Raw genomic sequence first — 27149 nt, 5'->3', positions numbered from 1 at the left:
ATTTATTCTGTCTTTCCAGTACAAACTGTATCCTAGGGTAATGATGTTTGATAAGAAGTTTTCTTCCTACAACTATTCCAGCTAATAAAAAAAGAAGGTATAATAAACTTAGAATGCCACCATTTTATAATTTCTAATGAATATGTGAATCTAGACAATGATCATCGATAGTTGCTAACATCACAAAGAGACATCCAGGCATTTTTTTGTCCTCCTAATCAAAGTACGTAAAACCATTCATGATGTATTCTTGCCAGAGTATTGAACCTAAAACCAATCAACTTCTCAACCTAACTACCAATTTATTAGAAATACAGGGGACAGAAGAATATATTAAATAACCCCTCAGGGAGGTAATCAGTAGATAGCTGGAAATTGTACAGAATAAATAATCCAGTTTTATCAATAAATACACTTCCAAAAAAAAAAAAAAAGAGGGAGAGACATACATTAAAAGATTCTTAAGAGGTATAGCAATGAATTGCAATCTATAATTTTTATTTGGAGAATGATTCAAACTTTTAAAAAATTGAGATAGTCTCTCAAATAGTCAAACACAGAGTTAGCATATGATCCAGAGATTTCACTCTTAAGTATATATCAAAAGAAATAAGAATATGTCCAACCAAAAAAAAAACCCCTTTTACATGAATGTTCATAACAGCATTATTCATAATAGCCTCAATGAGGAAACAACCCAAAATGTCCCATCAACTGATAATTGGATAAATAAAATGTGGTATATCCATACAATGGACTATTATTCAGCAATAAAAAGAAATAAAGTATGTACTGATACAGGCTACACACGGATGATAAATCTTGAAAGAAACCAGTCAAAGAACTACACATATTGTATGATCCCATTTATATGAAATGTCCACAACAGGCAAATCTACAGAACAAAAAGTACATTAGTGGTTGTCTAAGGCTGAGGTTGTGGGCTGGGGCAGCTGGTGTGATAGCTAAGAGGTGTGGGATTTCTTTTGGGATAATGGAGACATACAAAAATTGACTAGCGATGGATGCACAACTCTGTGAATACACTTAAAGCCATTGAATTGTACATTTCTGTGGGTGAGTTGTATTGTATATGAATAATATCTCAATAAAGCAGTTTTTAAAAAACATAAAGCTACCAGAAAAAAAATATAAGACAACCAGAAAAATTTGAATACTGATTGGCTATTTAATGATATTAAAGGGTAACTGTTATTTGTTTTAGGTGTGATAAAGTTTTATCAGGTTTTTTAAAAGGGTATTTATTTTTTAGGGATGTACTATCATATCTAAAGTGATAAGTTTGGGATTTGCTTCAATATAATGGGAAGGCATGCGGTGGGGGGAGGAGAAATGAAACCAGATTGGTCACAAGCTGGTCATTACTGAAGATGCATGATGAATGCAAAGTAATTCATTACATTACTTTTTCATATATGTTTGAAATTTTCCAAAATAAAAGGGTAGAGAGCCACAAGAACCTTTGTCAGGTTCTACCCATGACTGTGTGAACCTTTCTTACTTCTGGGTCTCCCAAATAAAATTGAGGCTGACAATACCTTTATCTCACATCATTCTTGTGAGGAATAAAAGTGAAGACTAGGTATCCCACCAAGTGAATAAACTCTTGTGAGGAATACAAGTGAAGACTAAATTACCCTACCAAGAAACAGGGCTCCATTTTGTCTAATGTGGCCAGAGAGTCCTAATAGCAGGCCAAAAGAAAGTCTGCTCATCACACACAATGGTGCTACTAAACCCAACTTAGACAATAAGGACCCCCAGAGCTATGTAGAGAAGTATCTAACATAATCAGTCTCCCTATTTCTAATCAGTAACCCCTACAGCAATGTAAGATATTCCAAGTTCAAACAACGCTGCCGTTAGGTGCCAAAGGGTGTTCAACAAGTGGTCTGAGAAGAGAGGCGGAGACACACCAATATCTTCATTCCACTCCCATCGGTTTATACGGTAAGACCCTACTTTTCAACCCTCCGGCTCCGACAAGTTCCATTCCCAAAGCTGGAACTGGAGGAGAGGGGTGCAGGCAGAAAAGAGGTTGAGCTCCTGGGTTCCCAAAAAGAAAGAGTTTGATAAACAAGATTACACTATATAGCATAGGGAAATATACACAAAATGTTATGATAACTCACAGAGAAAAAAATGTGACAATGAGTGTGTATATGTCCATGAATGACTGAAAAATTGTGCTGAACACTGGAATTTGACACAACATTGTAAAATGATTATAAATCAATAAAAAATGTTAAAAAAATAAAATAAAATATATAAGGGATAAAAAAAAAAGAAAGAGGTTGAAAACTCACTATTTGAACATGAGAAGGTGACTACTTCCTCTCTCTGATTCCCACCTTACCCGACTCAATAGCACAGGTCTTGAAGCAGAGGATCGTTGGGATTCGGGCGGGGTGGGGCGGCAGGAAGGAAGGAGCGTGAGAGGGTGGGGCTACAAGGTACAGTAGCCAATGGGTAATGACAGGGAGGTTCACATCCCCTCCAGCCCTCCAATCTTCGAGCTTGAGGAACTGGAAACTCCAGAGGTCCAGAAACTTCTGAGATCTCTGCTCTTTCCAATTCACCGGACCCACCCCCAGAGTCCCACCCTCCGCTGGTCGGGAGTGTCGGCTTTTTCTTCCTTTGTCACAGAAGCTTACATAGGGGCAACCTCTCTCTGGGCCTCAAGCAGAGTGAAATTCTGAGGTCTCCTGAACGTTTAAGGGAAACACATTCTCTGGATCTTCAGAAATCCCAAAAGCCTCCACGCACAGCCTCCATCCCCAGTGCACTGACTGGACCCCACCTTTTGAGAAGTGCTTCAGCTCAGTTATGGAGTCACTCCTCCCACAAGTTCTGAGAGACCTACTCAGTTTATCATCCACTAGACAAATTGATTTAGCCCTGTGGTAAAACCTGCCACGTCTTTTACCAAACAGATATGGGACCCTCATGGGCTCAGCAATACAATTTGGTAGCTCCCCAAGCTGAGTGTGTGTCGATTCACAGATATACAGTCCACTAAAAGTCTTGGAGCCTCTTTTAAAAAATAATTTTTAGACCAATGATAGGATTACCGTGTCCCATCAGCAAGTGCATTAACATCCTTTCCATCTTTGTTGAAGCCACCATTTCCTGGGTTTCTCCTGGCTCAAGGCCAATCCTTGGATAAAGCAAGTCTAGAAATCTAGCATCTGAATTTGCCATGGCAAGGAGAGAGCAGGAACTCATGGCTCGACATCTGGCTCTCAAAAGAATGGAAGACTCCTGAGAGGAAGACTGAACATCTGAGACATTTATAGAAAAAAAAAAATCTGCTCACACCCAGTGCTTGGAATCCCAGTGGACTGATTTATTGACCAGCAGCATTACTCCTCCAGCTTCATTCCATAAGCTGGGTAGACCGGTTGAGAAGCAGGTTCTATAGGCATCACCGACGGCATATATAATGGGCATGTGTATATACGGAGGAAGAGGATGCGGAAAACACAACGAAAGTGGTAACCAGGGAGGATGGGGTCTATAAGGAGGATTGCAAAGCCAGGCAGGTCCCATGAGCTCCCCCTAAAATAACGCCCGTACCCTTGGGAATAAAATCAGTTCCTTGTCCAGGGACATCAACAGTTGCAAGTTCGTATTAAGAGTTGCCTGTTAGATCTGTTTTGAGGGATATGTGACATCAGTCCAAATAAATAAAGTTAGGAAGTCATACAACAGGTTGATCAGCAATTTGAACATCACCTTGTAGGATTTCCTCCTCTTGGACCTCTTTAATGGGTGTTAGTTGGACATTTAGGGGTAGGGGTTTGGGGGATAGGTCTGTCCCAGCTGGTGGAGTTGAAGGAATCCCATGGGTGAGGCAATATATAAAATACGTGGGAATGGGGAGGATGACAACGAGTAAAAGGGCAAACATTCCGAACAGCCCCCATGATGGGTAATCTCGAATCACTTCTTTTGACTGTGGAGAGATGGGAAAGGGGTTTAGAGCATTGAAGTTCTCAGAAGAAGAAAGATTGTGGAAGGGAAAGGTGGGAGGGGAAGGAGGGGAACCTGGGTAGAGGATTAAAAGTATTCAGGGAATCAGAGAATGAGATGATAGAGTCTTCAGACCAAGAGTGGATAGAAAACCTGGCCCCCACTCCCTACAAAGGTCTGGGGTCTGGAGAGGGAGGCTCACACTGCTTGAGTCCCAGGCCACATAGGTCTTGGTCTTCAGAGACAGTTGAAACAGACTAATCACAAACAGGATTAGCAGCATAATTGGAGACAGATAGGACCACAGCCAATGAATGATGGGGTAAATGGGATGGCCCCACAGGATAGCCAAGTCTGCAAAGAAACTGGAAAGAAGGGCCATGAGACTGTAGAAGGCCCAGCTGGGCCTTACCCAGTCTTGGAGGACAAGGCCAGCCCAACCTTAGCATTTTTCAAATATTCTACTTTACCTCCAAACCCTGCCCCAGCTTAAGCCTCATCTTCTTTACCTTCTTCCTAGTCAGTCTTTCATCCCAACCCAAGAATTTTCAAACATTCCTCTGCTGCTCAAAAACCTTTCATGGTGCTCTCAGGATAAAGGCCGAGGCCAAGTACCTTTCATTCATTCCATGAATATGAGAGTGTCAGTGATGTGCCAGGGACTCTTCTAGGTGCTAAGTATCCACAGTGAACAACACAGACCACCAAAAAGTAACACTCGACCTTCAGGGAGCTTTCCTTAGTTTCTTCCAGACTATGTATCCAGCCTCCTCTACTGAATGTTCTCAATCTCAATAAATATATAAGTGGGGGTCCTTTGGCCTAGAATGCCCTTCTCTCTCCCTCTTTGTCTTAACTATTCATCTGTCCAGACTGTAGTCAACCATCTCTCATCTGGGATGCCTGTGCCAACACTCCACATGCCCCCAGATGTCCCTGCTACCTCTGCTATAGGCTCACCACCTTGTACTGGGATTGTCTGCTTATATGTCTTCCTCCTTGGACTCTGCTCTTTGAGAGGAGGAACTTATTCTAATTTAATTGTATCCCAATACAAGGCTTTCCTGACACAAAGAAAGTCTCAAGAAACATGTGTTGTGTGAGTTAATGAATGAGTGAACTGGCTCCAAGAACCACTACCACCTGACAATCCTGCCACCTGAACCTTCTGCCCTTGAATTATACCACTTGGATGACACCAGCCTGTTTAAAAGTCAGGCTTGGGACTTCCTTGTATTTTATGTGGATTTTTCCACTCTTCCTTCCACAGTTATGTCTATTATGTCCCTGATTGTCTTGTTTCCTCTTCTCTGGTAGCGCTTCCTTGCAGAATTAGACCATATCTCTCAGCCTACACTTCTGCCCTCTTAGCCCAAGCCATCATTATCTTCCATTTGGAACATTACAATAGCTCCCAACTGCTCTCCATGCTTCACTCTTGACTCCTCACAGTCTATTCACCACACACCAGTCACAGGTACCTTTTGAAAAACTAAATTTGATAGTGTTACTCCTCTACTCAAAACCTCCCAAATGCCCCCTCTCTCATTCTGCATAAAAGGCTAAATCCTACCATGGTTTAAGAGGCCCTATGTGATTTCCCATTACCTCTTTGGCTTCATCTCCAAACATTCTGTCCCAGCCTCTTTGATTTCCTTTTTGCTCAAAAACTCCAAGCATGATGCTTCCTCTTGCTTTGGTACTTACTGTTTTCTCTGCTGGGAAATGTCTCCCAAAATCTTGTCATGGTCCCTCCCCTCATTTCATTCAGTAGTCTGCTCAAATGTCACCATATCAGAGAGGCCTTCACTGCGGTCCTATCTAAATTAGCCCTCATATACACTCCCACTCCTGATTATCTTACCCTACCTTTTGATTTTCTGCTGTCAGTTATCACCAAATGACATTTTTATTTGTTCATTTGGTTACTGCCTGTCTCCACCACTAAGGATGGGGTGTTTGTTTTATTTAACACTGTATCCCTAGTGACTAAAACAGTGCCCGGCACATATTAAGCACTCAATAAATATGTTAAATGAATGAATGAATAAAAAGGTTTCTCAGAAGACGCTGAAGTTAAGGGTCCTTACTTATGTCACTCTAGTTTAGTGAGAATAGAGGCAACAAGAAAAGGATCAACCTTCCCTATAGACCCAAGCTATCACCTCCTGGCATTACTGGGCCAGCTCACAGCCAAGTTTTCAAATATGATGATGATGATTATGGGGAGGACTGTCCAGTGGTCATTCAGCAGTACGATGTAGTAGATGCCTGAAGGTCGAGTGAAGAAGAGGCCACACAGGAACATAAGCATAAAGACAACCACTGGAGGAAACATTGAATTTGGATCAAGGTCAGAGGTCTGGCTGGGTGACAAGGGCTAAACAGAAGTCATAGACTAGGGTTGGATAAGAGTCTCAATGAATCAGGGTCATTGATGGGACTAGGGACATAAGCCAGAGTACCTGTAAAAGACTTTGTATATTTCTTGAAAGAAGAAAAGACGTCCTGGAGCGGAGTAATGATGCCCTGCATGATCCCTATCATGGTGCTCAGCCCCAGGGCCAACGACATCAGGAAGAAGATGAAGGACCAGAAGGAAGACCCAGGAATAAATGACATGGCTTCAGTGAAGGCCAGGAATACAAAGTTTGTGCTCTCCCTAATCTGTTAAGAGGAGAAAGGGCAGAAGTTAAAGTGAACTTGAACTTAAAAACGACAACAAAAATACAAAGATACATTCTATCTTCCCCAGAAAATTCCCTAAAAGCCCTCAGTCACTGAGAAAATCAGATCTACAAGCTGACCCCCTAACATGGAAAACTAATCCACCTAGTATTATCCACAGGACAGGGTTCTACAAGCTGTAGTTCTTTGCATTACCAGCACTGCAGCTAACGCTGGTGCTTCTGGAATTTTTTTCTAGTGCTAATAAAAGCTGAAATTTCTGTTTTACACAAGGCTTTGAGGAACTCTAGGCCCCACTCACCTATTTTTACTGACCTTCAAAAACTGCTTCTCCAAGTTGCACTCAGGCACATGGCTGAGTATCTTCCTCTGGATGGAGTGGGAAAGGCTGTTGAACCAGGAGGTGAAGATGGAGGTCGGGTTACCTTGCAGGTTTGGAGGGGGCTGGGCCTCAGGAGGCAGTATCCCCAGGGTTACCAGCTTCAAAAGTGTTTCAGTATTCCTGGAGATAAGGAGTTGAATCACATAGAACCGTTTTGCTCTTTAGAAGATTACTTCATTTTTCCTTATTTTCAAGGTAAGAAGGACATCACATTACTGATCTGGGTAAGTTAGAGTCTGGGATGAAACCTAGAAGCCATCCACCTTCAAGGTCATGAATTTGTATGAGCCTGGCTAATTTATGACCACGGCGGGGGGGGGGGGAGGGGTCCCAGGGGAAGCCTGTCCTATAGTCTTCTTGGGGACTCTGGGGTCCCTGCTCTAGTGATGGGGTCTCTTATTCACCCCCTACCTCTTCCTTTCTTGGATCAGTAGGTAAAAGTCAACTCTCTAAGCTTTGTATGACAGACTGTCAGGGAGCACTTACTTGGAGTATCACATGCATCATCATCCCGTGGAGTTGTACTATGTTGTGAGAAACCGCTTCTTGCACTTTTTGATCTGAGCCCTGCTCTCTAAACTTTTCTTCCCACCATGACTCTCTGCACATTTTATAGTCTGGTCAGACTTAACTGCTTTCGCTTTTAGGGCCAGCATGTCTTCTCATGCCCAAGACCAACCCCACCCCTGCCATCATTCTTCACTTGGGCTAATTTCTATAAATTCTTAAAAATTCACCTCGTTGCTCTTTAAGAACTGCAATGGAAGTCTTGCCAAGACTTGCTGAAAACAGCAAAATGCAAGTGGCAGAGAAATAACTATAGTGTGATCACATTTTAGAAAATAAAATATTATATGTTCTTCTGGTAATAGGCAAGTTAAATACTTGGACCAAGCTTCTCACTGGAAATAACTTAAAAGTCTTAAAGATGTTTTTAATAATCTTCTTAAAAAATAAAAATATTGGCAAGATAATAAGGAACTATAAGACAAAAATCAAAGTACAAACAAAAGCAGCAGGGAAAGGAGATGTCCAAAGCAATTTTGCCCCGAAGATTTATGTCGAATACAGCAAAGTGTACCTGAAGTTTCCAATTTAAAGTGACCTTTAGGAAATAAAAAGAGCATGGGGGTCAGATAAATTCCTGAAATGTCATGACCACAAGCCAGCTTACACTTGAACCCCTGTTGTCTCAAAAGCTCAAGCTAAGGACTGAGTTTTAAGTAGTCTCTTTCTAATGTCCCTATGCATCAAGTAGAAACAAAAGTCCTATCTGGGGGGAAGGCATAGCTCAAGTGGTAGAGTGCATGCTCAGCATGCACAAGGCGCTAGGTTCAATCCCCAGCACCTCCTCTAAAAAAAAAAAACAAAAATGAACTTAATCACCTCCTTCCCCCAAACTTAAAAAAAAACAATAATAGACCAAAAAAAATTTTTAAGTCGTATCTGGATGGATACACTCTCCTCCTAGGCCTTAAAAAATTCGGACGGGGGGCGGGGTGGGGAGGGTATAGCTCAGTGGTAGAGTGCGTGTTTAGCATGAAAAAGGTCCTGGGGTCAAGCCTCAGTACCTCCATTAAATATAAATAAAACAAACAAACAAACCTAATTACCTCCCTCCACCAAAAAAAAGTAAAAAGAAAAAATTCCTACAGATAATGGTCAAATAAAGAAATAGAACAGAGAGACAACCAAGCACAAAGAAACAAGACACCATGAACAATAACCATCAGAAACAACACAGTAAAAATGATCTAAAGTTACTTTTAAATACTAGAATTATCAAAGATTAAAATATAACTAAGCTTACTATGCTTAAGTAATCAAAAACAAGCTTGGATATATTTTCAGGGAACAAGAAACTATAATTGACCCTGAAGATTTAAAAAAATGAAACAGAACCTCTTGAAATAAAAAATAAAATAAATTAGATTTTAAATTCAGTATGGATAATTCTACTTCCAGCCACAATGAAGTAACAGCGGCACAACTTACCCTCTCACTGTAAACAACTAGACAACTGGACAAAATTTATGAAACTGCTGTTTTCAGACATTAGACAACAGGCGGTACAGGACTGTGAACCCTGAGAGAAGGGAAACAGATGAGGTATGGCATATAACTGCGCTGGTTTTCTGCCTCAAGGCACATTCCGTCTACAGAGCAAAGATCACAAGTAAAGCATGGCAGTCTCACTGAGTTGAGAAGATGGAGTTAAGGGAGGCCAAAGAAGCTGGAAGTTCCAAGAAAGAATTCTGGAAGAGAGGTAGCTATGAAGAAAAAGAATTCCAGAAATTCACATACAGTCTCTCAAGTCTTTGCTGAATTAAGATCCACAAATATAGGATGAAAATCCACAAGGCTATATAAAGAATCACTGGAAAACATCCAAGCTCTGTACAGGGTATTCAGTAGAGAGTCCAGAGGGCTGTGACTTCGCAATGGGACTGGAGTACTCCTGGGGAAAAGACTACTCTAGACCCACCCTAATGAAGCTTAAAATCAAGCCTCAAAAGGATCAAACTGAACCGCGAGAAACATTACCTGCTACAATAAAGCTTAATGCTCATTAAAGGAAGGCAACAAAAGCCAGACACTCAAAAACATAAAATTCACAAAGTCCAGCATCCAGACAAAAATTCGTAAACAAATGAAGGAGGAAAATGTGACCCATAATCAATAGAAAAATCAGTAAATAAAACAGTAAATTAAATAGAGCACTAAACAACATGATGGAATTAGCAATCAGGGATATTATAACAGCTATTACAACTATGGTAAAGTACTTAAAGAAAAACATAAACCTAACAAGTAGAGAAATGGAAGATTTAAAAAAGAACCAGTGGGACTTCTAGAAATAAAAAATATAGTATCTGAAATGAAAAAATCCCGGATGAGATTAACAGCAGGTAAGACACGCCAGAAGGAAAGATCGATAAACCCAAAGAAATAGCAACAAAAACTATACAAAAAGAAACACAGAGAAAATACTGAAAAAGAGGTAACAGAGACCCAATGACTTGCCAGACAATATCAAGCCTTCTAAAATAAATGCAACTGGAGTTCCAAGAAAAGAGAGGGGAGAGTATTTGAAAAATATTGGTCTAAATTTTTCCTAATTTGATAAAAACTGTAAATCCCCAGTTCCAAGAGGCTCAATGAACTCTGAACAGGATAAAAAGAAAGAAAACTGAAAGATGACCTATGATAATAAAGTTCCTGAAAAACAGTGAAGAAGAGAAAATCTTAAAAGCAGTATGAGAAAGAATAAGATACATCATAGGGAAATAAAGATAAGAATGAATGCAGGATGACTGAAACATTGTGCTGTACACCAGAAATTGACACATTAACTGACTATACTTCAATTAAAAAAATTAAATTAAAAAAAAAGAATGAATGCAGGAGAGCCAACAGAAAGTATAAAAGGAAGATGGCAAAGTCACATCATTAAAATGCTGAAAGAAAAAAAGTCAAATGAATTTTACACTGAAATATTCTTTCATTCTGAGTGCACTTCATATATTCATATATGGTTCATAACTAAAGGTAAAATAAAGATTTCTAGACAAACAAAAATTGAGATAACTCATTGCTGGCAGATCTGCATTATCAAAAAATGTTAAGAAATTTCTTAGATGAAAGGAAAATGATACCAGATGAAACTTGAACCTACACAAGGGAATGAACAGTAGTGGAAATGAGAAATATTTGGGTAAATATAAGACAGATTTTTCTCACTTAAAAAGTTAAAGATATTGATTATTTAAAGCAAAAATAGTAGCAATGTATTATGTTTATAAGGTGCTGAGGAGAAAATGTGTGACAACAACAATACAAAGGACAGAAGGAGGGAACAGAAGTGTATTGTTGTAATGTTCTTAAATTTTGTGTGAAATTATTTGAGATTATTTGAAAGAAGACTGTGATGAATCAAAGATGTATATTGTAAGCTCTAGAAAAGCCACTAAACACATAAAACAGAGATATAGTGAGTAAGTCAAAAATGGAGATAGAAATGGAGTCCTAAAAATCCTTTTAAAAAAGTGTTCAAAATTGGTAGATACTGACAGGCATATGTAGAATAGATAAACAAGATTATACTGTATAGCACAGGGAAATATATACAAGATCTTGTGGTAGCTCACAGTGAAAAAAAATTGACAATGAATATATGTATGTTCATGTATAATTGAAAAATTGTTCTCTACACTGGAATTTGACACAACACTGTAAAATGACTACAACTCAATAAAAAATGTTAAAAAAAGGGAAAAAATTTAAAAAATTAAAAAGCAATCTAATTAGGAAATGAGAAATAAAGCAACAAAGAAGAGATGGGACAAAAAGAAAAGAAGTAGCAAGAGAGTAGGCTTAAATACAATTCTATTGCTAATTACAACAAACATAAATGGCCTACATCATTAAAGAGTCCACAAACGATAAATGCTGGAGTGGATGTGGAGAAAAGGGAACCCTCCTACTCTGCTGGTGGGAATGTAGTTTGGTGCAGCCATTATGGAGATTCCTCAAAAAACTAAAAATAGTTACCATATGATCCAGCAATCCCACTCCTGCGCATATATCCAGAGAGAACTCTAATTCAAAAAGATACATGCACTCCAATGTTCACAGCAGCACTATATACAATAGCCAAGACATAGAAGTAACCTAAATGTCCATCAACAGATGACTGGAAAAAGAAGTTGTGGTATATTTATACAATGGAATATTACTCAACTGTAAAAAATAATGTCATTTGCAGCAACATGGATGGATCTGGAGATCGTCATTCTAAGTGAAGTAAGCCAGAAAGAGAAAGAAAAATACCAATTCCACTCATATGTGGAAGCTAAAAAAAAAAAGAAAGAAAGAAAATGAAGAAAGAGGACACTAATGAACTCATCTACAAAACAGAAACAGACTCACATACTAAACAATCTTATGGTTATCAGACTATTATTTATAAAAGAACATAAAACATGGAATTAGGGATAAACTTTACAAAATATGTACAAGACATGTTACATACTAAAACTTGCAAAAATTGCTGAGAGATGAAAGAACATGTAAATAAATAAGAGATACATACCATGTTTCTAAATCAGAAGATACAATATTAATTGTTCATTCTTCCCAAAATGATCCACGCATTCAATACAATCTCAACTGACAGCAGAGCATAACTTTTTCTGTAAAAAACTGACAAGCTATTTCTAAAACTTACACAAGGGAAGTGGTCAAGAGGGAGAAGTAGGAAGACCCTGAGCTTGCCTCCTCCAATAGGCACTTCCATCTGCCTCATGACCTGGCCTTGCCCACCAGCAGCCAACAGCCTCTGCACAAGGTAGGGCCTAACAACCACCTGGACCAGGGTCCAGTCATGCATACCAGCATGCCCACAGTAGTCAGCCTGCTATATATATATAGCTATATATAAACTTCATGATAATCACAAAGTAGTAATCTATAATAGATACACACACACAAAGGAGAAAAGTATCTAAACATAAAAGATAGTCATCAAATCACTAGAGCAAAAGGAAAAAGAAACAAAAAATAACTACAAAACAACCCCAAAACAATTAATAAAATGGTAGTAAGTACATACCTATCAATAATTACCTTAAACGTAAATGGACTAAACGCTCCAATCAAGACACGGAGTGGCTGAATGGACACAAAAACAAGATCCACATATGTGCTGCCTACAAGAGACTCACTTCAAATCTAAAGACACAAAGAGATTGAAAGTGAGGGGTTGGGAAAAGGTATTCTACGCAAATGGAAACAAAAAGAAAACCAGGGTAGCAATACTTGGATCAGACAAAATCAATTTTAAAAAAAGACTGCATAAGAGACAAAGAAGGACACTATATAATAATGAGAGATCAAGCTAAGAAGAAGACATAACAATTGTAAATAAATGCACCTAAATGCACAAAGCAAATATTAACATACATACAGGGAGAAATTGACAGTTAACACAAAAAATAGTAGGGGACTGTAACACCCTACTTACTCAATGGACAAATTCTCCAGAAAAAATAAGGAAACCTGACCTTAAATAACACATGAGACCAGGGGCTTAATAGACATATAGAGAACACTCCATCCAAAAGCAGAATACATATTCTCTTCAAGTGTACATGGAACATTCTCCAGGATAGATCACATGCTAGGCCACAAAACAAATCTCAGTAAATTAAGAAGACTGAAATCATATCAAATTTTCTGACCATATTATGAGACCAGAAATCAACTACAAGGGAAAAAACTGCAAAAAAACACAAGCACATGGAGGTTAAACAATCACTATTCAATAACCAGTGGGCCACTGAAAAAATTAAAGAGGAAATTTTATAAAAACATCTGGAGACAAATGGAAATGAATACATAATGTTCCAAATCTATGACAAAGGAGGCAAGAATATACAATGGGGAAGAGATAGCCTTTTCAATAAATGCTACTGGGAAAACTGAATAATCACATGCAAAAGAATCAAACTGGACTACTTTCTCATATTATATATAAAAATAAACTCAAAATAGATTAAAGACTTAAATGGAAGACTTGAAACTATAAAACTTCTAGAAGAAAACAGGCAGTACACTCCATCAATCTTAATATATTTTTGGATTTATCTTCTCAGGCAATGGAAACAAAAGCAAAAATTAACAAATGGGACCTAATTAAACTTAAAAGCTTTTGCACAGTAAAGGAAACTATCAATAAAACAAAAGGCCACCTACTGAATGGGAGAAGATATTTGCAAATGATATATCCAACAAGAGGTTAGTATCCAAAATATACTGATAACTCATAAATCTTGACATTAAAAAAAAATTTTTAATGGGCAGAGGACCTGAATAGATATTTTTTCCAAAGAAGACATACAGATGGACAACAGGCACATGAAAAGATGATCAACACCACTAATCATTAGGGAAATGCAAATCAAAACTGTAATATCATCTCACACTCGTCAGAATGGCTATTATCAAAAAGACAACAAATAACAGACAAGAACGTGAAAAGAAGTAAACCTTTATACGTTGTTGGTGGGAATGTAAATTGGTGCAGCTACTATGAAAAACAGTACTGAGATTCCTCAATAAACTAAAAATAGAACTACTGTATGATCCAGCAATTCCACTCTTGGGTATTTAGCCAAAGAAAACAAAAACACTAATTTGAAAAGATATAGGCACCCCTATGTTCATTGCAGCATTATTTACAATAGCCAAAGTATGGAATCAACCTAAGTGCCCATCAAGAGATGAATGGATAAAGATGTTATATATATAATATATATAATATATATATAAATATTATATATATATATCATAAAAAGAATGAAATCTTGCTATTTGCAGCAACATGGATGGACCTAGAAGGTATTATGCTAAGTGAAATAAACCAGACAGAGAAAGACAAATACTGTATGAGCTCACTTATACATGAAATCCAAAAAAAAAAGACTAAACAGAAACAGAGTCATAGATACAGAGAACAAACAGGTGGCTGCTAGAGGGGAAGGGATGAGGAAGAAGAGAAATAGGTGAGGGAGATTAAGAGGTACAAACTTACAGTTACAGAATAAATGAGTCACAAGCATGAAATGTACAGTGTGGAGAATACAGCCAATGATTATGTAATATCTTAATATGGTGACAGATGATAGCTAGACTTACGGTGATCATTTTGAAATGTAGAGAAAAAATGAATCACTGTGTTGTGAACCAGGAATTAACAGTTTTGTAGGTCAATTATACTTCAAAAACAAACATATGCATAGAAAAAGAGATGAGATTTGTGGTTACCAGTGGCAGGTGTAGGGGGAGGAAGAATTGGGTGAAGGTAGTCAAAAGATACAAACTTCCAGTTATAAGTACTAGGATGGACTGAGTAAGAGGTGAGATGGTGAACTTAAAGAAAATGGAAGACAGAGAAAATCGTATTTTAAAATATAATGAACAGAGCCTCAGGGACTTGTGGGACAATAACAAAAAGTTTAACACACATACATATAATTAGAGTTCCAAAAGAGAAGGAGAGAATGAGGCAAAAAAAATATTTAAAGGAAGAATGACAGTTAAGTTCTAAAATTTGATGAAGAATATGAATTTACAAATTTATGAAGCTCAGCAAACCCAAGCAGGATGAATATTTTAATATATTCACATCAGAAACTACAGAGTTGAGATGTACATTCCACCCTGCCTCTACTTAATGCAACTGAAAGCCCTACACAGAATATATGGAAAGACTCTGAAATGTAAGTGGTAGCAGGCAGCCTGGGGAAGGAAAATCGAATTCAAAGTATCACCAAATTAGCAGTGAGTTTACAATAATTTTTCCCTATAGTATCTCCTGGTCTGGACTCAAAAGGAGCTTGAAACCCAGAACTGTGCATCAGGTATGAACAGAAATAGTTCTAACAGAAGCCCTATATTTCTGGTCTAAGGAAGAGGTAAGAGGCCTCACATCTCACAGAGAGTGGGGAAAAGTCCCCTGATTTTTCTTTTTTCTGTTTATCACACATGTCAGACAATCCTGCAGCAACAATGGTGGCTATGGCAATGGTGGCTGGACAAGTACGTATACCTCTAAACCTTCCTCTGACCATATAAACTGTGGTTCCAAGTACATGGATAAGGGAAGAAAATCTCTGTTACTTTTTTTTTTTTCTATTCTCTTCAGTGTGCAGCCCTGGAGGCAGACACAGTTGATAAAGTAGGTAGCAGAGCAGGGAAACTAAACCCCTAGTTTTCTAGGCAGAAAGACAAGTAGTGGGGCTTCTAAGAGCTGGAAAGTATCTGGGAGACTTCAGGCAAGAGGGAGCTCAAGAAAGGGATCCCATAAAGTGTTATATGAAATCCTGGGCAGCCCTATGATTATATCTGACCCTAAACACCATTCCAAAGACTTTGAAAACTGAATTGACATTGGACCCACAGCCCACAGAAGATGGGAAGATGGGTAGAAACTTACAACCTAAATCTAACTGGGGCAGTTGCCTCCTAAAACTGAAAAAAAAATCAACATTTTCCAAAGAATATAAATGAATATATAAATTCATTTCATATATATATATATATATATATATATATATATATATATATATTCATTTCTCTCATATTTAAAATATGTCTCACATATATTTAAAATAACCAGAGTATAATACAAAATTACCTGACATATAAAGACCCCAGGAAAATCTCCATATGCTACAAGGAAAAAGATAATCAATACACAACAACCAGAAAATGACACAAAAGTTTTAACTGTCAGGCTTTAAAGCAGCTGTTATAGGGAGGGTATACTCAGTGGTAGAGTGCATGGTTAGCATGCAAGAGGTCCTCCATTTAATAAACAAATAAACAAACCTCATTACCTCCCCCCACCTGCCAAAAGAAAAAAGAAAAAAAGCAGTTAATATAATCATACTATGAGAAGTCAGAGCAAACATACTCTTGAAACAAATGGAAAGACAGACTATCAGCAGACAAAAGGTATAAGAAAAATACTAAGTGGAAAATTTTATGACTGAAAAATAAAACAAATTCACTTGATTGGCTAAATAACAGAATGAATATGACAGAGGAGTCAGTGACTTTGAAGAAAAATCAATAGGAAGCATCCAATATGAACAACAGACAGGAAACGTAGTGGGGGAAATATACAGAGCCTCAGAAACCTGTGGACAATAGCAAAAGGCCTATGATCTGTGTCATCACAGTCCAGAATGAGTTGAAAGAGTGCAGTGCAGAAAAAAATATTTGGAGAAATAACAGCTAAAAATTTCCTGCATCTGGCCGAAGTCGTAAAGCTTTAGATTTAAGAAGCTCAGCGAATCTTAAACAGGATAAATCCAAAAAGCCTACACCCAGGCACATTAAAATCACACAAGTGAAAACTAAACATAAAAAAATCTGAAAGCAGCCAGAGAAAAATGACACATTACATACAGGGGAACAATTTGAATGACTACAAGTTTCTCATCAGAAATGGACACAAGAAGAAAACAGTACCTTTTTAAAGTGCCAAAAGATGAGGACTGTCAACCCGTAATTCCTTCAAGAACTAAGGGTAAAATAAAGGCATTTTTAGATGAAGGAATCTGAAAAAATGCATTGCCAACATACCTGTAATGTAAAAGAAATGCTAAAAATTTTTTCAGATGGGATGGAAACAATACTGGAGGGAAAATTCAAACTTCAGAAATGAAGCAAGGGCAACAAAAATGGTAAGTATTTAGGTAAATGTAACAGGATACTCTTAAGTTTCATCATATGCATGTCAGTTGAAAGCAACTATGTCAGTTTAAAGTAAAAAATTATAGCATTGTTTGATGGGGTTTTTAATGTAGGTACATAGAGTATATGGTAACTGTAATACAAAGAGGGGATGATAAGGGGTCCTATATAAGATTTTACATATCACTTAAAGTGGTAAATACTAACTTTAATCAGACTTTAAAAGTTTAGTGCGTACTTTTATTGTCTTCTCATTGAGTTGAAAGATTCCTTTACATATTCTGAATACACATACAGTTGACCCTTCAACAATACGGGGGTTAGAGGAGCCAGCCCTCTGCACAGTTGAAAACCCACACATAACTTACAGCTGGACTCCTGTATTTGCAGTTCCTCTGTATCTGGCTCCACATCCATGGATTCAGCCTACTGCAGGTCATGTAGTACTGTAGTATTTACTATTGAAAAAAATAGTTCAAACCTGTGTTGTTCAAGGATCAACTGTGTATAGAATATATGAATTTCTCCAATTTTGTGACATGTATTTTTATTATCTTTTTCGTTCCTTTTTATTTTTTCATTTTGTTTTTTTCTGTTGTTGCTGTTTATTTTTACAGATTTATTTATTCATTTATTTAAACAGAGGTGCTGGAGATTGGACCCAGGACCTCATGCATGCTGAGCATCTTTATTATCTTAATTGTACCTTTCAAAGGCAAAATGGTTTTCATTTTGATGGTGTCTAATTATTAACTATAACAAGGGCTTACCTACTGAGAGGCAATGAGAACTCTAAAGAATAGAGGAATAGCAGACACAGAGGACAGGAGGTAATACCATTGGGCCTAAGGCAGACTGTTAAGAAAGGAATGAATGTGGAAGAGTGATCCCAGGACATTTTGTCAAATTTTTAAAAAATAAAAAACAAGAATATACACAATATGCTATCTTCTGTGTAAGAAAGAAGGGTAAATAAGAAAATACACAGAACTCTACTTAATTTTACAAACACCAGAAAGAAAAAACCAAAAAAATAATGAGTTTCCTACAGGGGATGGGTGGGAGATTAGGTTGAAGTGATGGTGGGGGAGTGATATTTCTCTGAGTATTTTTTTTGTATAATTGTGTCTTTTAAAATCATTATTTTTTTGAAACCATATTAATGTTTAATAAAAAATAAAGTTTAGAGGGACAGTGAAATGGCATATAAACAGAAACAAATGAACATAACAATATTTCACATGAATAACACAACCATACTAAATGGAGGAAAAAGAAAACTAGCCCACATCATTTTTGAACACAGCATTTTGAATGTAAAATTCAAAATAAAGACAAAAAGTTGCAACAAATACTGAAATCTGGGATTAGGATACTTTTACAACAGTACAGGCAAGCAATTCTGTAACTGAATTCTGTGTATCCTACTATCAGGATTAAACAAATGGGTGTGTGTGAGTGAGAGGCAGGCAGGCAGGCAGATGCAAAGACAAAGAGAGATCATTATAATCCTATCAATACTGTGGAAAGTAATTTGACATTATCTAGTGAAGCTAAAGATATGTGGTAGATTGAAGAAACATGGTCACAGTATTTTGCAGCTCCTCCCATCAAGAGGTAAAGTCTATTTTCCCACTTCTTGAATCTGGGATGGCTTTGTGACTTCCTTTGACCAAAGAAATGTAACAACAATGACAATGGGAGCATCCCCATGCTTATTAGGCTTCAAGACATTTTGCTGATTCCACCTTTATTCTCTGTGAGCTGCCAAATGAGGAAGCCCAAGCTAGCCACACAGTGAGGCCTCTTGGAAAAGAACAGGCCTTGCTGACCTGCCAACTGACTGTAAGCAGAATGAGCCCAGCCAACACCATATACAGCAGAGCAGTGCAGTTACAGCTGGCCCCAGCTGAATGCAGACATGGGAGTTAACCCATCCAAGCCCAACAGAACTTTCCAGCCAACCCACAGAACTATGAGGAAATAATAAACCATTGTTATTTTTGGCCACTTAACTTTTGGAGTGATTTGTCACACAGTAATAGATAACTATGCCCCAACAATCTCATTAATACTTATATACCCTAGAAAAATGTGTACATATATAGTACACCAGGAACATGTATAAGAATGTTTAGAGCAACATTGTTTTAATAGCCAAAAACTGGAAAGACTCCAGATGTCCACCAATAGTGGAATGGATAAATAAATTGTGGTATGTTCATATACTGGAACATTATACAGCTTAAAAAGCAGACTAGAGGTACACACAACAATATGGATGAATCTTTCAAACATATGTTGAATGAAAAAAGTAAAAAGCAAAAGAATACAATAAGAATGTATATGTAAATGAACAAATTAAACTACATAAATGGACATAATAAACTACACTGCTTTATATAAGTGTTCAAATTAAACTATATTGCTTAGATATGCATACACATAATGAAATGTAAAGAAAAGCAAAGAACTAATTACACAAGTGAAGATAATGGTTAGGGAGGAAAGAGGTTGTAATGAGAGCTACATGGAGAGCTTCTAAGGTCATCCTAGTTCTTACCATGGGTGATGTTTATTTTATAGCTCTTTAACTGCACATTTTGTTTTATGTATGTTCCTGTATGTATATAACACATCATAATTAAATGTTTTTAAAAAACATTTAAAATACCACTATACTCCCACCAGACTGGCAAAATTTTTAAAGTTCAACCAAGTTTAATCAAGTGTTGTGTAGAAAGTGACATACATGGAATTATCACCCATCATAAACCATGTTAAAAATCAGACAACATATGTTAAGACTGAAGGTGTGCCAACCCTACCCAGCAATTCCATTCCTACATCTGTACATCAGAGAATTCTTGCATGTGTGCATATGTATATGCCCAGCCTTCTTCTAGAAGAAAATAGTGGTTATCTGCATGGGTTAGGATTACCAGGGGAAAAGTTCAGCTTAGGTCTGCCTCCTCTGGGAGTAATTCTCTGAGTATCTCGGGCAGAATGAATGGCTCTGTCTTCTGTCCTCCCCATTACTCCTGCTGCTGGTTCTCATGCACTTATGATTGTATGATTAAGCATCTATAATTCCCCTCCCCTCCTCTCTCCAAAACTGAAAACCCAGTGAAGGCAAGGACTGTGGTCTGATTCACCTGTCCAAGTCTCTGTGGTAGACAAGGAGTACTTTCTAAATGTCTGATGGATTTTTTGAAATTAATACCTAAAGAATTAAAAAAACAGGGGTGAGCAGACAACAAAGGCTCTAGTTTTGAGAGTCCTTTTGGGGTTTGAGTATGATAGACTGACAGAGATCCCTAAATTTACGAGTGGACAGTAAAGAATGAGGGCATTCAGGAAGTGGAAGGTTCTCCAGATGGCTGTAATCTTGGATGCTGTCTGGGACTAGAGTAACCCTGAATGTTTGCATATCTTTGTGGTGGTATTTGAAGGTAGACAGTTGGCAATCTCTGAGTTTAAAGATTTCTAGGGCTAGAAAAGGGCTCTGAGAAGGATACCATGACAGAGATTCTACTGTCTCTGTTTTTCACTATAGGGGAAAGTAGAGGCATGCAAGAACACCTGAAGATGAGATGGGTGAATGTGGGTCTTTGTAGCTACTTTAAGGTTAGGTTCTCTGGATTTTGTAGTTCCCTGGGGCTGGGACCCTCAACTAAGAGGCTGGCCTTACTTCTCACTGCAGTGGTGCGTGATGACTGTGGCCCAGAAGCCCAGGACAGAAAAGATAAAAGGTGTGACAAGCAGCATGGTGATCAGGTTAATCACAGCCACAACAAAGGCATCACTGAGACAGTTGTTGGATGGTTGCATGTGTGAGGATACGGAGACAATGGCGCCAAAGCCGAGGCCCAAGGAAAACAAGACTTGGTTCCCTGCTCGGCACCACACGTTCACGTTGTACATACTCGGTATCTGAAAGGGAGAAGAGAAGTATAAGAGGAGATGTCAAAGGAGAGGAGAACCTTAACAGAAATGGGGATGAGGGGACACAGAGGGAGGTGATGAGGAAAGGACGCCCTAACAATAGACAAGAGGTGTCCTCTAAGGCCTGATAGGGGAGTGAGAAGATATACCTTACCTCGGCAACTGCCAAAAATTGAAGGCCATTTACTGCCCCCTCCAGCAGTAGACTCCGGATAAGGAAACAGAGGATGATGAGATAGCTAGCTGATACCAAGACATATATTACCTGAATTGAGAGTGGGACATGGCATGTACCAATGGGAGTCAACCAACAGTCAGAAGAGATCAAAAGTTTTGAGACAGAAATAAGGAGGAGTTAGAAGACAGTTTTCAGCAGGGGTCAGGGTTTATGGGGGTAAAAGGCCAGAGGGACTGAGAAATTAGGAGATCAAAGAGTGACAATGTTAGGTTAGGGTCAAAGCATCTGAGAATGTTAAGGAATCAAAAAATTACGGCTCACCTTCCCGATGGACTTGAGGCCATTAATCATGAAAGCACCAAGAACACACAAGGACATGAATAAGGGCAGGCTCAGACTGAAGACTGGTGGCCCCCCATCCTCAATTCTGTCTGAGGCCATCAATGTCATCCGGTACCAGAAGTACAGGGAAGGCGTTGTCTGTGCACATTCAGGATCTGAGGGGACCTGGCTCTGGACATGCCTGCCAGACAGGGTGACCCTCCCCTCTTCTTTAGCCCCTCCCCCATTTCCCTCACCTTCTTCCCCCTCCCACTTCTTCTTCCTTCCACTATCTTCCTCCCCTTCTTTATCGCTCCTCATTCCTTCCTCCTCTTCCAAATTCCCTTCCACCTCTCTGTTTCCCCACTTCTCATCTTTCACTTCCTCCTCACCAAAGCCACTGGAGTTCTTCATTAATGGACATTTCTCCCATGGAAGGGGAAACTGGAAGGACTGGCCCAAGTAGAAGAGGGTCCAGGCATTGATCACATTCAAGTACAAGCTGGTGATAAAGCACACCTGGGGGCCAGGGAGGAGATGGTTGGAGAGGAAGTGTGGGGACAGGAAAGAGGAGGGGATTTGACAAAGGACTGAGGAACTGAAGGGACTTGACCCATGGAAGTGAAGTGGGACCCATTCCAGGACAAGGGTTGGGATAAGGATGGGGTGTAAACAGTAGGCCTGGGCAGCCCAGGACTCCTCACCATGAAGCTGGTATATCCTACACCCCCAATCCAGGGGCTGATGACCTTCCATACACCAATGTTACCCTGACGCAACTTCTGACCAGCTGCCATCTCCAGGAAGAGGAGAGGAATCCCAAGCAAGAACAGCAAAAATAGGTAGATGACTAAAAAACTGCCTGTGTAGGGGATTCAAGGAGGGGCTCTTAGAACAATCTGGCTTTTTAGTGCCTGGACTTCTTCGTAGGTCCAGGAAAACATGTTCCCCACCAGTGACCTCCCTCAGGGCGACAGGCATCAGGAATCAACTGTTTCCACACCCCTCGCAGTCCCAGATGTCCAGTCCTTTGGTCCCCAATTCCTGGAAGACCCAGCTACCTAGTTTTCACCCCCACCCCTGATCCAGGCTTCTAGCCCCACCATCCTCATGTTCAGATATTCTGCACCTCTACCCTTCTCATGATCCTTGATGTTCAGGCACCTGGCTCTTATCCTGCTTAGAGTACCAAGTCTCCAGCCTCTAGATCTCAGAGACCTTAGAGTTTGAAGCCAAGACAGGCCTCCGTCCTGCTAGCTCCTTGTGGATCTATGATTCCTGGTACCCAGACTTACAGCCTCCACTGTGAAGCCACAGGAAGGTAAAACGCCAGAGATTTCCTGGCCTCAGGGCGTAGCCCGCCTGGGTCAGGATGTACTCAGTCTTGTTGGACCAGAGTGGACGGGTAAGGAGGACCTCATTCTCTTCCTTCTGTGGCACCTGAACATTCTCAGGTAAGAGTTCCTGTTTCATGACTGGGGCAGCTCCCATGTCCAGTGAGCTTTGCTTGGGTTGGCTGGCCCTGATCTGAGCTTCGCAAGCCTGAGTCTCCCAGGCCTGAGCCCTCGCAGCCCGGGCCTCCAAAGCCTGAGCCTCTGAAATCCAAGCCGTCATAGACCAGGTTCCTGGGCCCTTGTCTTCCAAAATTTGGCTTTCTGAGAAACTCTCAGCAGATGAGGCTTTTGCCAGTGAAGATTCTGAAGCCTGGGCCTCTAACTTCATTCCAGGCAGATTCTCAGGAGCAGCTTCAATTTTTTCAAGGGAGGGTTTGCCTTTCTGAGTAGACCTTAAGGACACCAAAAACTAGATTTTAGATTCTAGAGTCAAGAAATGACTGAGCTCCAAAATAATCCTCAACACCTCCTTAAAGCAAAATTTAATTTCTGTCCCTACTGCCACTGAAATTCAAAGCACAAAAAAAATCTCTTAATAAGTTTTACTTCTTTGAAACTCTTTAGTGCAAGGAATGCAGGGTAGAAATAGCCAAGCTAATAGTTCAGAATACCATCACAGCATTTCTGAAAACTTTGAGGTATACTTCCTACAGAGGGAAGTTCCATTTATAGTGGGCTTTTGAATCAAAGAAATTAATTTAATACTAAATCTTCCTTGTAAACCAGCCTTAGGAAAGTTGTTTTACTTCTCTGAGCTTTCTTAGCTATAAAACACTCAGGTCTCTGCTCAAATATCACCTCACCAGAGATGCCTTTCCAGCCAACCTATCTAAAATAGCAGCTACCTACCCACCACTCTCTCCATCCTACTCACTTTTATCTTCATTCATAGCATCTCTCACCATCTGATGTGGCTATCTATTGACTGCTTATCTAGTTATTGCCTAATCCCCCTTCCCCACTGCTCTATCCCCAGGAAGAGGACGGCGCTCTACCTCATATTTGGGGCCACTCTCCTCTCTGTTCTCTGTGCTTCCGCCACTCTGATCTTTCGTTAGCTCCTCAAATGCTCTACAATAGAATAGGCAAGGATCGTGCTGAAAAAGAAAAGAAAAAAAAAAAAGGATGTGGAAGAGGGGAAGAGAAAGAGAACTGGAGTTTTTGTTCAGAAGAAGGACCGTGCCACCCAAAAGCAGAGGCAGCAGATGGGTGCCAAGGCAGCACAGGCACAACTGGGTCACAGGAATAAATCAATTGTGAGACATACTGTTTCCAGAGAGTTTCTCAGTAGCTGAGGAAATGACTATACTTCAATGATAGGTTAAAAAAACAAAACTCAGGTATAAATTTCTATCTTTAGTTCTCTCTCTGCTACATTCAAAAATGAAATGAAAGAAAAGGCTGAAAGGAAATACATTAATATATAGAAGATAAGAGGATAATAGGTATTTTTACATCTCTCTCTCTCTCTGATTTTAAATTAGCTTAGTAAACTAACTAAAAAAGTGTTATTTTGATTATCAAGAAAAACATGTTTCAATAAGTAAAAATTAAAAATAAAAAGATGATACTGGACACAGAAGTCAGATTGAAGGATACCCCATCAGCCAAAACTGGGACAAAATAAATAAAATAATAGTAACAGATGAGAACTCACAGAATAAAATAACTAAAAATCCATAGTGACATAAATAAGAAAAAGGAAAATCTCTTCCTTACAGTAAAATGCTAACTAATAAATATATAAGGAATGATGCAATTAGAAAATTATAATTTGCCATGAGAGTAATTACTGACTCAAGCAAGAATCATCAATTGTTGCTGACAAAAGAAAGTTTGACAGGAACAAATAATTGCTTAGTATTAATGTACCTCCCCACAAGATACCCTCCCCCATGAAAAATAGAAAAATAATACCTGTACAATGTTGAACACTACCTTAACCAAGTAATGAAAGTCAATTGATACCATCTGCCTCCTGATATGATGCACTGAGAACACATCATTTTAGTGGTAATCCTACCAAACATGTATAATCAAAATCCAATCATGAGGAAACATCACCAACCCAAATTAAGGGACATCCTATAAAGGAACTGGCCTATAGTCACCAAAAATGTCAAAGTCAAGAAGACAGGAAAAATGGAAGAACTTTAAGTCTGAAATTACAACTTTAAGTCTGAAATTATGTCAAAGTAAGAAGTTAATACTAGAACTTCAAAAACATCCTGGCTGGACTTCAGTTTCTGGTTCCCATGTAAGGAGCTTATAAGGAGGGACTTGCCACTCCATACTAACAAGTAAAAGGCTGAACAGGCTAAAAAACCAACAACTCTTCTTGGATCCCTAGGGGAGGTGAGGACACAGGGCAAATCACTGCTCTCAAGACTGGAAAGACAGATAGACCAATACAAAGATTCACTGAGTACCAGAGCAGGGACTCCGGAGCAGAAATCACCCAAGAACCAGTACCAGGGTAGGAAAACCTGAACTGTAACTGACAAACTGCTGGAGGCTCAGTGTGGACAACTCTGAGAGTTTAAAACTCCAAGAGGACCCAGTCATCTGAGGAGGGGCATATTTTTGTGGGTTTAACCTCTAGGAGCCTGACCGGGCTCTCAGAGAATATCCCCCTTGTGCTTTCAGTAGGGGGAGCAGGGAAAGAACCATTTTGAACCACTCCAGAGCACTCTGTTCTTAACAAGGCCTGCCCTCAGAAGAAACTAGTTAACCAGACCTAATCTGTTGGGATAATATCAGAGTCAAACTGACCTAGGGTAAGGAAATACTCCACTCCACTCCACTCCACTCTAGCCATCCTGTCCCACCTATGGAGAGGAGGGAAAAAGAAAAAAAAACTGAGGAACACTTGTGAAGATCACAGTCCAGAAACATAGGCTTACTAAAAGACTGAGATCTAGTCATAAGATTAAGGAACACTTCCCCTCTCCCTACACCTCACTACCACATTACTAAAGGCCTATTTACAGCAGTTTCTTAGTTCCTTTTACCCATTACATCATGTTTAGGGTATCCAGAAAAAAAATTAAAAGGTATACCAAAAGGCAAAAAACACAATTTGAAGAGACAGCAAGCATCAGAACTAGACATGATTGGGATGTTGGAATCATCAGAACAGGACTTTAAAACAATTATGATTAATATTCTAAGGGCTCTAATGGATTAAATAGACAGCACGTAAAAACAGATGGACAATGTAAGCAGAGACTGAAGTCCTAAGACAGAACCAAAAAGAACTGATGGAGATAAAAAATACTGTAACAGAAATGAAGTATACCTTTGATAGGTCTATTAGTAGACTGAACATGGTTGAGAAAATAACCCCTGAGCTTAAGGATATCTCAGTAGAAATCCAAAGAGAACACTGAAAATCAGCAGGCAGAAAATCACTAAGGATACAGTTGAACTCAACACCACCACCAATCACTTGGATATAACTCGCATTACAGATTACTTCATCTAGTAACAGCATCATTCACAACAGACCGTATGCTGGGCCATAAAACACTTTAATAAATTTAAAAGACAAGAAGTCATACAACGTCTGCCTCAGTCCACAATCAAATTACACTAGAACTCAGTAACAGAAAGATAACTGGAAAATCCCAAAATTTGTGAAGATTAAACAACAAACTAAATAACACAACTCAAAAAAGAAATCTTAAGAGAAATTTAAAATATTTTGAACTAAATGAAAACAAAAAACAACTTACCAAAATTTGTGGGATGCAGCAAAAGCAGTGCTTAAAGGGAAATTTATAGCATTGAGTGCATATGTTAAAAAAGAAGAAAGATCTAAAATCAATAATTTAAGTTTCCACCTTAGTAAACTAGAAGAAGAATTTAAAATTAAATCCCGTAAAAAGAAGAAAAATAAGGATTAGAGCAGAATTTGAAGACAGATATCAATAGTGAATCAACAAAATCAAAAGCTGGTTCTTTGAAAAGATCAACAAAATTGATAAGC

General features: G+C 38.9%; 1 protein-coding gene across 13 annotated transcripts in view; it reads right to left on the bottom strand.

The window, feature by feature from the left end:
* Window positions 1-27149, bottom strand: part of SLC6A16 (solute carrier family 6 member 16) — a 59772-nt gene that overhangs the window by 19837 nt on the left and 12786 nt on the right. For 9 of the 13 annotated variants that reach the window (XR_012075411.1, XR_012075412.1, XR_012075413.1 and 6 more), the window contains exons 2-12: window positions 24157-24258; window positions 23063-23553; window positions 22472-22629; window positions 22160-22286; window positions 21768-21943; window positions 21423-21533; window positions 21015-21256; window positions 6997-7183; window positions 6459-6660; window positions 6159-6318; window positions 4196-4358 (exon numbers count right to left, since the gene is read on the bottom strand). Coding sequence is in view for 9 of the 13 variants with exons in the window: in XM_072966632.1 (XP_072822733.1) it covers window positions 4196-4358; window positions 6159-6318; window positions 6459-6660; window positions 6997-7183; window positions 21015-21256; window positions 21423-21533; window positions 21768-21943; window positions 22160-22286; window positions 22472-22629; window positions 23063-23553; window positions 24157-24161 (2022 nt within the window). In the remaining 4 variants the exon portion in view is untranslated. The remainder of the gene's footprint in view (window positions 1-4195; window positions 4359-6158; window positions 6319-6458; window positions 6661-6996; window positions 7184-21014; window positions 21257-21422; window positions 21534-21767; window positions 21944-22159; window positions 22287-22471; window positions 22630-23062; window positions 23554-24156; window positions 24259-27149) is intronic. The other 4 variants (XM_072966633.1, XM_072966636.1, XM_072966638.1 and 1 more) reach the window with 4 other exon arrangements.

This window comes from Vicugna pacos, chromosome 9 (genome assembly GCF_048564905.1).
Source record: "Vicugna pacos chromosome 9, VicPac4, whole genome shotgun sequence".
Taxonomy (NCBI): domain Eukaryota; kingdom Metazoa; phylum Chordata; class Mammalia; order Artiodactyla; family Camelidae; genus Vicugna; species Vicugna pacos.
Note: the sequence above shows the minus strand (reverse complement) of the source record. Positions and strands in the feature narration are given on the sequence as shown.